The sequence below is a fragment of the Diabrotica virgifera genome, chromosome 10 (assembly GCF_917563875.1).
Source record: "Diabrotica virgifera virgifera chromosome 10, PGI_DIABVI_V3a".
Classification (NCBI taxonomy): Eukaryota; Metazoa; Arthropoda; class Insecta; order Coleoptera; family Chrysomelidae; genus Diabrotica; species Diabrotica virgifera.
Genome location: NC_065452.1, coordinates 25411256 through 25424913, shown reverse-complemented (window position 1 = coordinate 25424913; position 13658 = coordinate 25411256). Strand labels below are relative to the sequence as shown.

Sequence of the window (13658 nt, the reverse complement as noted above, 5' to 3'; positions counted from 1 at the left end):
AATTAATCAATTTGTTTTAAGTTTCTTGAGCCATCAAATGTATAACTTCGCTTTGTATCCGTTTTGTTTTTAAGTTATTGTTTTTATCGATTAATTTAGCTAAACCAGGATCATTTTAGCTAGTAAAAGAACCACGGACAAAAAATTACCTTTTTGGGATTTACTTTCAGCTAAACTACCAACATGTCCACGAAAATAAGCTACGTCAATTACCCGCTTCACTATACTTCCTTCCAAATTCCCCATTTTGATACTTATCAGGAAAATATGTTTTGGTCCCCAATTTAAAGAAAGTAAAAGTACTAAGCTTGAAGGCTTTAAGGGGCCCCTCCTAAGGTCGGAGCCCCCCGCCTTGCGGGCCCTGCAGGCCTGTCAGCTACGCCACTGTCTGTATCATCTTCTCATTCTTTCCCATTGTATTACGCCGTGAATTTTGCATTTTCGTTTAGTTATTTGATTTCAACTATGAATCCTGCGCCTCTAAAATGTTCTTGTTACTAATATTCACAAAACATGAGAACACTTTCAGGTGACTATCTTTTCGATGTACCTTTTCCTCCCTACATGGAATCTCAAACTTCACATAAGGAAAACATTTCTTTTTTCCACCCTGTATATGCTCAAACAAGAAGTTACAGTAAACCTATACCCAACAGTGTAAATACAAAAGAAATATCTAAAATAATAAAAAAACATCAGTGGAATCCTTTAATCCGTTCACGAGAAAATCAACTATGAAAATGAGCATAATTTTTGGGGGCGGAGGTAAATTCCTCACCAACCAGTAAAAACATATAATCCGACAGGTATTTTCCTCACCAAATTTAAAGGTTCCTATTAATCCGGTAGGTATTTTCCTCACAACTCACTCAGGTAATAAAATAAAAATATAGGTTTAATTTAAGAATGTCTATTATAAAAGCATCCGAAATCCGAATACAAGACATTAATTTCCTTACATTATAATAATAAAGATAAAAAAGATCAATCATTATCATCATTATATTATCATCATTATAATCATCATTATAATAATAGTTTATAATATAGATAATATGCAAGACGTATAAATTATTATTTAATATTTACTATAATAAGACAGACACTTTACAAAATCCATTCTAGTCATTTGATTAGACAGATATCTTATTAATAAATTTACTACATTTTTCAATTTCAGTTTAACTTGTTTATCTTTGATAGGTTTTGTAATATGCAAACTTTAAATTTTAACATACGTAACTACCTGAAATTATTTAACTTTTTCAAAGAAAATATATATGGATGGATGCGTATTACAAAACGATAAATTAAAATGCGAATGAAAAGATTCGCAAGCATTCGTAATACGAATAACAGAAGAATTTGCCTCTGTCCACAAATATGGGGAGAATATGGCATTTTCGTCTATATTAGTTTCAACTAAATAATCAACATATCTATCTTAAATTTCATTTCCTGGTTTGCATGACATTAAATCAAACACAAAACAATCTGATACGTCTTCTGGTTTTATATGTAAGGCCAAAAGTATGTTTGAGCCACTTGCCTGTTTCAGAATCATTTTTATATTCTGAGATTAAATCAAGAGACCAAGATATTTCTATACCAAGCTTAGTGTAGGTGAAATTTACAACCATGTATTTTAGTGTTCGGATACATTTCAATGCATTCCTTTTCAAAATCTTCAAAAATTTTACTAACATTAAACTCAATTTTGAGAGCTTTAAAAATTTCTGATTTTAACTTTAACAAATAAAAATATTGTTGTAAATTTCTGTTTTTTTTTTGTTTGGCAGTAAACAGTATAATAAAGAAATATAATGCCCATTAATTAGCCCATGAATAATGAATAATTGCAATGTGCCATCCATATAATAAAATTCAATGTGGCTAAAAGTCTTATATTTGTTTCACAACTAAATACAATTATCCTACTTTTGACACAGTTTATAAAGAGAAAATTTTCCCTCTTGGTTGTTTTTTGAGCACACCCGTCGCAAATTCTTGAACCTCATCAATATTGGAAGGAAGTCGACCAGGCATCATTTTTCGTCGATAATTATATATTTTTTCTTATGTAATTGACAACAATCGTAGTAATTGTTTCAGACAAATTAGCTGCAAGTGCTTGGCGTATAATTTTTGCTGGTTTTTCAATTCTCTTCTGCTTTACGTTTACAATAGTTAGAAACAATTGTTCGATCTAACTTCTGACAATCTGGTTCATGATTATGTTGTCGGCTACTTCTAGATATTGTAAAAGTTGCACCAATAGTAAAAAATTTCGCACTACAAGTTGTTTTATCCTCCAGAACACTTCTTCACTTTTTAAAACTTTCACTTTATAAAAAATAAAATTTTCAAATACCACTACTGTGTAAGGTTTACCGCGATCACTTTCTATTAAACATGCCATTTTTGTCAAAATTACAATTGGGACTAAAAATATAATATAATTAATTAATTAATTGTTATAGGTACCTACTGTAATTTAATAGTAGATAAATAATTCAATTGAATGCCTTTTAGTAAAAGCTATCTACCTGAAATAACTGAAATAACCATTTTGGTCTTGGTGAGGAAAATACCTGTGGGATTATGACATACCCTTATAAACGCAGCCAAAAGATTATTTTGGTGAGGAAATTTCACCCGCCGATTTTGGACGAAAAACTTTTGCGGTTATATTATCGAATTAAATTATTTACAGATTCAAAAGTTTATCTTAAATACTGTAAACAATGTACTACAATTTTAAGCTCATAAACATTTAAAATAACTCAGATGCATCATCATCTAGGAAGTTAATTTTTTTTATTCGAAATATTGGCATTTTTACATGATATTAAAAAATAAAACACAATGTCCTACGACCCTTAAAACCCGATTTAGCCCTTTTTTCAAAAATTCACCGGTACTTTGTTTTTTAAACATTAAGCAATTTAAAAATCACCATTTGAAAGACTAAAAATTTAAATTTTTGATAAAAACAAATTTCAAAAAACTGAACCTTTAAACCCGAAAACCTTTAAAATTGAGCCAACCATGATGCGCCAAAGATAAATGCTCTCAAATTTGCTGCCCTGGGCATCCGCCCTGGCATACGCACACCCCATGGGCCGAGCCTGGCTATACTGCACACATTACTATTAAGCCTCACATTACACAAGCTCGAACGGTTTATAGACCGGTCTAGTTAGACTCAAAAATAGGAGTGAGGTTACAATAATTGCCATCAAGCTGAAAATTGGCAGGATTGTTCAAAATACCATCATTAATGAAATCTAAAAAGTCCTCATAAATCCGACCCGAACTAAAAAATTTACGCGGGGTGAAAGGTCACCAAATATGGTTTTTAGCGATTTTCAGCGAAACGGTAAGTTTTATCATAAAATTAGTTCTTACAAAAAATTTAGATTAGATAATTATCTGTAAAAAATATCTTAATACTTTTTGTCGTAAGAGCCACCGTTTTTGAGATACAACGATTCAAAGAGTTGAAAGAGTTCTAATCGTCATAATATGTATTAGTACACCACGTATATACATCACTGAAGCTGTAATACAAGTAAACATAATATTCTATCGGTCAACTTACCTAACTTATATTACACATAATAATATAAGATATTATAAATATGATAATGTTTCTATTATACAACTTGCGGTCTACCGAGGGATGCAATGTATAAGCTGTATTATATTACAGTGCCAACAAAAAAATCTTTACAAAGTGAATGTAACGCGAAAATAATAAGAACTATTATTGCAATTTTACGGCTTATTCCCAACAAAAGTAGTAAATTGATATGACAAAGTATTAACTTATAATAATTCTTCTTACTTATGCGTCCTATTCAATTTGTAAAGATGGATTTTGTCGGAATAAACACGTTCTATCGGTACGTCGGCTAATCTAATCACCCAAGCTATTCTTTTCTCAGAAGGGTTTGAACACAATGAAAGCCAACTTTCTACGCAAAATGTTTATTGCTAAGTACTAATAAACATTTCAATATACAATAAACTTTATGCAAATTTTGTTTGTTTACTATTATGCCAATTACACCGTTATCTTCCTGGGTGGCGAAATCCTTCAGGTAGATGACACCCTTGAGGTATTAATAATTAGTATTGAGTACTACTCCGGAGTGAAAATACGTGTTAAACCTATTACTTGAATGTGCTGAAGTTTTAAAAAAAAACTAATTCAACTCCACAAGAAGTTATTTCCAACGCAATTAGCGCCTAAAAAAACTACGTGCTTAGATAAGTTTCGATATGTATGTTTCTTTAAAAATACTCGAAATAAAAAACAAGTGCAATTATCTTGTCTTCCTCCAACCTCAGCGGCTGCTCATCAACATATTTTTCGGGTATATTACCAAGTTCAAGTGTGGCTTGGTTATCAGCTAGATCCAAAAGACTGGGGATGGAAATTAGTCGACAGTTCATAGAACCAATTCAAACTTTACTCCCACCTGCGCCGGGAAAACTCCTGAACACAATTTTTTGCAACTGTAAAAAGGGATGTAGCGCTAAATGCGGTTGCAAGAAAGTTGGACTGTTTTGTTCGGTAGCATGCACTAATTGTCAAAACCGGTCGTGCTCCAATGTTGAATCACCAACAATTGAGGATTCATTTGATTCTATCGAGGAGGCATGCGATGTGTCATTATTGAGGCAATTTACTTGCAACCAGGATGAACAAGAAGAAGAACTAGAAGGTGAAGAAGAAGAAGAAGAACAAGGAGAAGAGGAAGCAGAAGTACTAGAAAATTATGAACCAGTTGGACAAATTTCCCTTTTTTTTAATTTATACCGCTTTTTATAACTTTTATCATTTTTAACCCTTACCAATATCAATCATTCAATAGCTTCAAATTAAACAGAATCATAACAGATCCGTGGAATAGGCCTACTGAAGAAACCACGTTAAAAAACGCGCTAAGTAGGGGAGAGTTGGGCAAAACGGGATACCATTCTTGTTTACACAATATTTAATTTTTTGCATAAAATTATCTAAAAAATATATGTAAGTAGATATATAAGACTGTAAAGCAAAATTTACCTTTGAAAAAGCAATATCTTCAGAAGTCAGAAACTTAAAAATAGGCCTTTTTTATGTTTTATTGCAAAATGGGAAATAAGACCTTTTCACATAAACGAAAAGTCACATAAACATATGTTGTTCTTTTCTGCAGTATGAGAACACGCTTTATCGCTATTTAAAAAATTAATAGGCCAACAAATAAATAGGTGGATAAAACGGGACATAAAAAATTGTATCCCATTTTATCCAACTTATAAGTGTCCCGTTTTGTCCAACTCAGACATTTTTCAAAACAAAAATGGCTCCTGCCTAAACGTGAAAGTAAAATTAGATAGACTACACATGAGAATATTCGTTAATGAGTGCTTAATTAAATGTAATAGTCACCGGAATTATATGTTTAGATATGTAGGCAATATAATGTAGAAAACAACGCACTTAAAAGTACAAAGTACCAAAAAAATAGAGTCAAACAATTCTAAACACAATAACTTTTCATCAAATAATGGCATCGAGGTAAAACGAACTGAGAATGTTAAAATGACGACTGAGAACAAGTTTTCGTCGTTGTCCGATTGATAGCAGCACTAGTTGGGTCTCTAGGCTAGGTATCCCGTTTTATCCGACTATCCCGTTTTATCCAACTCTCCCCTACACTACCTCAAAGGTGGTGTGTAAACGTGTGCGCATATTATGACGATTACAACTTTTTAAATCTTTGTATCTCAAAAACGGTGGCTCTTAGGAAAAACAGTAATAAGATATTGTTTATAGTAATTATCTAGTCTACATTTTTTGTTAGATCTAATTTTATGATAAAACTTATGATGGTATTTTGAACAATCCTGCCAATTTTCAGCTTGATGGTAATTTTTCTAACCTCGGATGTGTAAGTTGACCGGAGTATTAGTCCTCTTGAACCTTCGCATCTGGGGTTGGTTGACAAGAAGCTGAAGTAGTGCATGGTTGGGATGCTTATGAAGCCTCTCTTCATGTCTCCTGGCGACATTCTTAATTTCATTTGGAATAGATTCGACTTAGGTCTCTACATAAATCGTCATTCTGAACATACCAAGGAGCACGTACAATATTCCTTATAATAACACCGGTTTAAATACTGTTTGTAAATCAGTACTTTGTTCTGAATGAGAAGTTGAGAGTATCTACCTAATATCAGCCAATACATATGTTTGCACTTTATCTCCAACTGTTCAGTTTTCTTTTTAACATGTTCCTTCCATTTGTGTTTAACGTCCAGATTTAAACATAGGTATTTCGCTGTTTTTTTCTTTTTTCTCTTTATATAGACATGACTTTTTTTATTACTGGTAATTATTTATTACTGATATCAACATACCACTAACATTAATTAAATTAATACTGCCATTACACTATAATCATCTTCTCTTCTCCTTTTTGTGTAAACATGACTGTCTGTTTTTTTCAATGTGCCTCCAGCAAGTTGTCGTTCCATCGTTTTGGTGGTCTTTCCACTGATCGTTTTCCTCTTGGGGAACCGTCTCTCGCTGTCCTTACTACTCTATTTGTTGCCATTCGGCTTATGTGGTTATTCCATTCTACTCTTCTGATTCTTACCCAGTTACTAAAGTTCTCCACCTTGCATCTCTGTCGTATATCTGTACTTCTAGCTCCGTCCCATAGAGTCTTACCATCGATTTTTCGAAGGGTTTTCATCTTTGCTGTTTCGAGCAATCTTTTTGTCCTCTCTGTGTCGGGTTGTGTTTCTGCCGCGTATGTCATTATTGGTCTGATGACTGTTTTGTAAATTCTGCCTTTCATTTCTTTCCTGATATTTTTATTTCTCCATATTGTGTCATTCAGGCAACCTGCAGCTCTGTTTGCTATATTCACTTGATTTTCCACTTCTGTTTCGAGCCTTCCGTAGCTAGATAGTGTGATGCCTAGGTATTTAAACTCCATCACTTGTTCTATCTGACCTTCCAGCTCCAATTTACATCTTATTGGATCTGTTGTTATAACCATTCATTTTGTTTTTTTTTTGGGAAATTAACATGTTAAATTTTCTGGCGGTTATGTTAAATTGGTGCAGCATACGTTGTAAATCATCTTCACTTTGAGAGATTAATATTGCATCGTCTGCATAGCAGATTATTTTAAGTTGTTTTTTTTTTTCATTTGGTATCCTTTTTTAGTTCTTCCTTTTTTTATTATTTCGTCCATGATCAGGTTGAACAATAAAGGACTCAGGGAATCCCCCTGTCTTATCCCATTGCCGGCTTCAATTGGGTCAGTTACTTATTCCCATTAAAAATAGTAAATAGGATGACAATATTTTTGATTTTTTTAGACACATTTTGTTTGTTTTAAGCGCTTCCAACATTCTGATCTGGGTATGGCATCTAGGCTGTGAAAAGTCTTCAAGAAACTACGAAGTTCAAATTGAAATAAGAAATATGTTAACACAAGATGTTCTTCTAGGAGCTCGAAGTTCAGCATTTTCGTTAAATTCCGTATCACCTCAAGAGATTGAGGAATACAAGAAGGGTGTTTATTTGAGCTACAAAAGTATGGAATCTTTAGGTTTTCATTCAAGTCAGTTACTGGTAAAAATGTCGAGTTTTGAAGATGAATAACTGTAAATACGCTTTATATAAAACTATGTAGTTTATATTTATTAAAATAAAATAAGAATAAAATACCATTAAAATATTTATATTTGTATAGTTTTTCTTACCTCCTTGCATACGTTACTCAAAACTAAATAAACTTTTCCAATTGAGAGTTTACTGAGCATTGAGAATAAAGAACAATTTTTGTTGTTGATAAACTAAGTAAGTATGCTAGGTTACCTAAGTACCTAGTAGAAATGTCGATAGCAAAAATCAATTTATGATTTTAAACTTTTCTTTTAAAATCTGTATAAATTAATTATTGTAAGTCATTTGATAAAAGATAAATATAAAATAAAAATTATTTCATCATCATTCTCTTTGCCTTATCCCTATGCGGGGTCGGCTTCCCTAATTGCATTTCTCCACACAATTTTATCTTGGGTCATATCAATGTCAATCCCCTTTACCAACATGTCCTGCCTTATCGTCTCCCCCCAGGCCTTCTTTGGTCTTCCTCTCCTACTCCTTCCAGGAATCTGCACTTCAGCTACTCTTTGTATTGGGTGATTAACGTCTCGACTTTGAACATGACCAAACCATCTTAACCTATGCTCTCTCATTTTGGCATCAATTGGTGCCACACCTAGACTTCCCCTAATATACTCATTTCTAATTTTATCCTTCTTTGTCACTCCACTCATCCATCTAAGCATTCTCATTTCCGCCACATGCATTCGTTGTTCCTCTTTTTTCTTCACTGCCCAACATTCAGTTCCGTACATCATAGCCGGTCTTATGGCTGTTTTATAGAATTTTCCCTTCAGCTTCATTGGAATTTTTCTGTCACACAACACACCACTCGCTTCTTTCCACTTCATCCATCCAGCCCTAATTCTACTGCATGCATCTCCATCTATTTCTCCATTACTCTGTAATACCGATCCCAGATACTTAAAACTATTGCTTTTTACAATCAGTTCACCATCCAAAGATACCATTTTATTTGTAGTAACTCCATCTTTAAATTAACATTCCAAATACTCTGTTTTTGTCCTACTAAGTTTTAAACCTTTTTCCTCCAGAGCTTGCTTCCACTGTTCCAGTTTTTGTTCTAAGTCTCTTTCACTATTTCCTACTAACACGACATCATCAGCATTCATTAAGCACCATGGAATGTTACCCTGTAGTTTCGCTGTTATCTGGTCCAAAACTAATGAGAATAAATATGGACTAAGCACAAAGCCTTATGGTGCAATCCTACTTTCACATGAAATTTATCAGTCTCTCCCACACCTGTCCTAACACTAGTCGTTACTCCCTCATACATATCCCTCACAATCTTTACATATTCGCCAGGGACTCCTTTCTTATTGAGTGCCCACCACATAATCTCTCGAGGAACTCTATCATATGCTTTCTCAAGATCAATGAGTACCATATGAGCGTTTGTTTCTTTACTCCTGTATTTTTCCATCAACTGCCTTATAATGAAAATTGCATATGTTGTTGATCTGCCCTGCATAAAGCCAAATTGATTCTCGGATATTTCGGTCTCTTCACGTATCCGTCTATCAATTACTCTTTCCCATATTTTCATGGTGTGGCTAAGCAGTTTTATAGCCCTGTAGTCTGTACATTGTTGTATATCTCCCTTGTTTTTGTAAACAGGTACCAGTATACTGCTTCTCCATTCGTCTGGCATTTGTCCAACTTCCATAATTCTATTAAATAGACCTGCTAGTCACCTTGTTCCTGTCTCTCTCAATGCTCTCCATGCTTCCCCAGGAATATCATCTGGTCCTACCGCTTTTCCTTTATTTTTTGAAGCGCTTGAGCCACTTCCTCCTTTGTTATTTTGGTGACCATTGCTGCTACTGTCTCCGTTGACCCTACAGGCTGCCTGTCAAATTCTTCATTTAATTAGCTGTCAAAGTACTTTCTCCATCTCTATTTGACATCCCTTTCGTGAACTAGTATTTTATTATTTTCATCTTGGATACATCTAATCCGATTCAAATCTTTTGCTTTCTTTGCTCTCTGCTTGGCTATTTTATATATCTTCGTTTCGCCTTCCCTGGTATCAAGTTGATCGTGTAGGTTTGAATACGCTTCTGCTTTGGCTTTTGCTACCACTACTTTCGCTTCCTTTTTCGCTACCATATAGTTTTGAAGATCTCTGTCGGATCTGGTTTCTTGCCACTTTTTATATAATTTTCTCTTCTCTTTTATTTTTTCTTGTACTTCGTTTGACCACCACCAAGTCTCTTTATCCTCAAACTTTTTTCCTGGCGTTTTTCCAAGTATTTCAATAGCAGTCTCTCTAATATTACTGGCCATTTTTCTCCAAATTTTATTAGGGCTTCCTTTCATGTTCCAACATATTTTTTCTACTATTCTTCTCCTGAATAGACCTTCTTTCTCTTCTTTTAGCAGCCACCACTTGATTTTTTGTGGTCCTCTCCGATATTTTTGTTTAGTTTCGTTTTTTACTTCGATATCCAGAGCAAGCAGCTTATGTTGTTGGCTTACTGTCTCACTAAATATTACCTTGCAGTCCTTGCATTCACGTATGTCTTCTTTCCTTATCATGAAGTAGTCTATTTGGGATTGATGTTGTCCACTTTTGTAGGTAATAAGTTGAGTTTCTCTCTTTTTAAAGAATGTGTTAACAATGGCCATATCCAATGCTGTTGCTAATTCAAGAATGTCATCTCCAGCTTCATTACTAGTTCCAAAGCCTAAACCCCCATGTATTGTTTCGTATCCTGCCTTGCCTTGGCCCACATGTGCATTGAAATCACCTCCTATTATAACTTTCTCCTCTGACGGAATATCACTCAGGACGTCTCCTAATTGGCCATAGAAAGCTCTTCTTTCATTCTCACCCAGACCTGTTTGAGGAGCATACACACACACACACACAACATTTAATACCTCTTTATCAATTACAAATTTCACTGATATCATTCTATCACTCGTTCTTACAACTTCCACTACGTTATCTTTCATTTCACTATCAGCAATTATACCAACTCCATTTCTAGTGTTACTACTCCCTGCATACCACAATTTGTAACATTCACCTAGTTCTTTCGCCCTTTGACCTTTCCACCTAGTTTCTTGAATGCAAGCAATTTGAACTCTCCTTCGTTTGAGCGCATCCACTAACTCCAGACTCTTACCTGTAAGACTACCAAGATTCCACGACCCTATCCTGATTTTTCTAACCTGCAATGGTGTTCCCCCTGAGATAGTCCTCACCCGGAGATCCGAACGGAGGCTCATTTTACTTCCGGTATATTTTACCTCAGGAGATGCCATCATTTCAGTATAAGTTTTTATATCTTTGGAGAAGGTCTTTTCATTATTATGGCCTGAAAAGATTTTGTCGGATATTTGATGCCTGAATACCTTTTCTATCAGCACCATACCCGGCACGTTTAGCCAATACACCACCAATGCAACCAAAGTGCAGTATTACCCCACACCCGCCTGCATTTTTCTGTATAGACCAGGATCCCTACTGTAAGGACTGCCCTATAAGCCAATGTATTGTTGCTGTATCCCGCCACTAGGAGGCACGTATTTTATTCGGGATACTCGGGTACTATAAAATAAAAATTATTTGTTTAAAGTTAAAACAATTTAATACTATATGTACTATATTACTCTATTATGTCTGTATATATAGCAAAATGGATACCACCGGAACACAGGAAACGAGGAAGACCAAAGAAATCGTGGATGAAAGGAGTTCGAAGATCAATGAGCGAACGAGGATTGACAGAGGACGATTGTAATGATAGGACTCGATGGCAATTGGGCATCGGACAACGTCGCAGGACGTTCTAACCCGAATCTATATACAGTTGAGTCCCTGAATCTTTACCCGTGCGTCATTATTTATAGCATAAGAAATAAGTCGATGATAAGTCGGAAATTGAAATTTACTAAACGCAACAGCAAGTGACAGTAAGTGACTCACGTCTTTTGTAGAATGGGCGATTGCACCTATAATATCACCAGCAAAGGCCAACAATCGTTTTGATCCTCAATTCGCAAATCCTCCTGTCAGCTCAGATGGTATTTTACTTATCACATTTCTACCAAATTGAACAGCAACAGTGATAAGGTATCCTTGTCCAGGTCCTGATGTTACACTTAGTCTTTTATATTTGTTGTCAGTAATTTAAGACATTTTAAAATATAAAAATTAAAAGTAATTCAGGAACATTTATTGAGAGCCACAAATAATCCTTCAAAGAGCCACATGTGGCTCGCGAGCCACAGTTTGGCCACCTCTGCTCTATACTCTACATATTATATACTCGTATACCTATATACACAGTGTGTCGCATTAAAGATGAAGACACCCCTATTGCGGGTATCAAAATAAATACAGATTTAAAATTTTGCAGTCAAGCAAGTGTGATGGTTCACATTTTTTAAGATAGTCATAGTCAACTCAAATTTAAATTTTAAACGCTATCTACTGCGAATTTTCGATATTTTGCTTCGCGTTAGAGATATCAGAAAAAGCCCTTTTAGTTTTTTCAGTATTTGTAGTCAGGATCCTAAAACATACAATTGGCTATCCCGAGATGCAGCTCGAGACAACCATTGCCGAAGGCGCAAACAAATGTAGCCTAATTTAGCCCCAAAAAGTTCCCGGAAATTCTCGTTCACTAGGGCTAGGCAAGCCACAGCCACAGTTACAACAGCGCTGTGCTTAGCGTAAGAATGAGAGACGCATATCATTCTGTTCTGTTCTTTAGGTTAGGCGGATTTTAAAGTGCCCATAGATATATAATACTCTAGATTGTGCCTTACGATCTTAAAATGGGTGACGGTTGCGACAGAGATAAATGAGCCTATTTGGTCGGTAGTCTCTTTCTAATTCAAGGGGAGTATCGACGACGTCACTATCCTACTCTGTCGTCGAGTATTTTAGATGGTTTGACAGTTCGAGCGGATGGCGACGAGAACTGGTCGTTTGTCTTCGGACGTGGATAATCCTGGTTCGAATCCCATACCAATCTTTACTTTTTTTATTTTTTATTTAATCAATATTGCGTTTGTTAGATATTATTACATCTCTAAAGTAAATCTATGCAAAGAAATATATAACAAATAAGAAAAACTGTGTAGGTACCTATAGATTTTTAAAAATATAAAAGCCAATGTTATTTTTTTAATAAGTTAATTGTAGAATAGTATAAAGTAATTGTTAAAAATATTCGTAAAAAATTACCAATAATTAATATCAACATAATGTACCATCGATTTATTAATTGAATCGGTCATTTCAAAAACAACATGAGTGACATATTCCTAATTTTACAGAAGAGCAAAGAAAACTAACTATATAGTAAAAAGATGGATTAAATGGATGACATCAAAATTCAGAGTTATATTGTAGTTTTGTTCCTAATGTTTTTACTGGACTGGTGTCGTTTTTGCACACAACGTTTATCTTAAAGGAGTATATTTCTCTCAAAAAGTTAGTTTCTGAAAATTGTGGACTTTGCTGTTTTTGAAATGACCGATTCAATTATAAGTAATTAGACATTATTTTTATTTATGAAACTATTGTTACAATTTTTTAAAAAAGTAGAAGCAAAACAAACATTCACATCATTCGAATAAGGACGAATTTATATTAATAACGAATGACTTTTATTTTACTATGCAGTTCACAAATTATGTATTCCAATATTAACTTACTATACATACATTTATTATCTGCTAGATTTACTTAGGTCCATTTTTCAGATGTAAAAATATCTAATAAACGCAATATTGATTAAATAAAAAAAGTAAAGTTGGTATGGGATTCGAACCACGATTATCCACGTCCGAAGACCAAAGACCATTTCCCGTCACCACCCGCTCCAACTGTCAACACATATTACTCGATAAAGTGGGATATTCACGTCGTAGATATTCCCCTTAAATTAAAAAGAGACTACCGACCAAATAGGCTCATTTATCTCTGTCGCAACCGTCAC

At 34.4% G+C, this 13658-nt stretch overlaps 1 protein-coding gene across 3 annotated transcripts in view; it reads left to right on the top strand.

The window, feature by feature from the left end:
- The window catches only part of LOC114339797 (uncharacterized), a 69646-nt gene extending 61893 nt beyond the window's left edge, over nt 1-7753 (top strand). For 2 of the 3 annotated variants that reach the window (XM_050641425.1, XM_028290481.2), the window contains exon 5: nt 7386-7753. In XM_050641425.1, coding sequence (XP_050497382.1) covers nt 7386-7671 — 286 coding nt within the window. In that variant the 3' untranslated portion in view covers nt 7672-7753. The remainder of the gene's footprint in view (nt 1-7385) is intronic. The other variant, XM_028290482.2, reaches the window with a different exon arrangement.
- Nucleotides 7754-13658: the final 5905 nt, after the last annotated feature.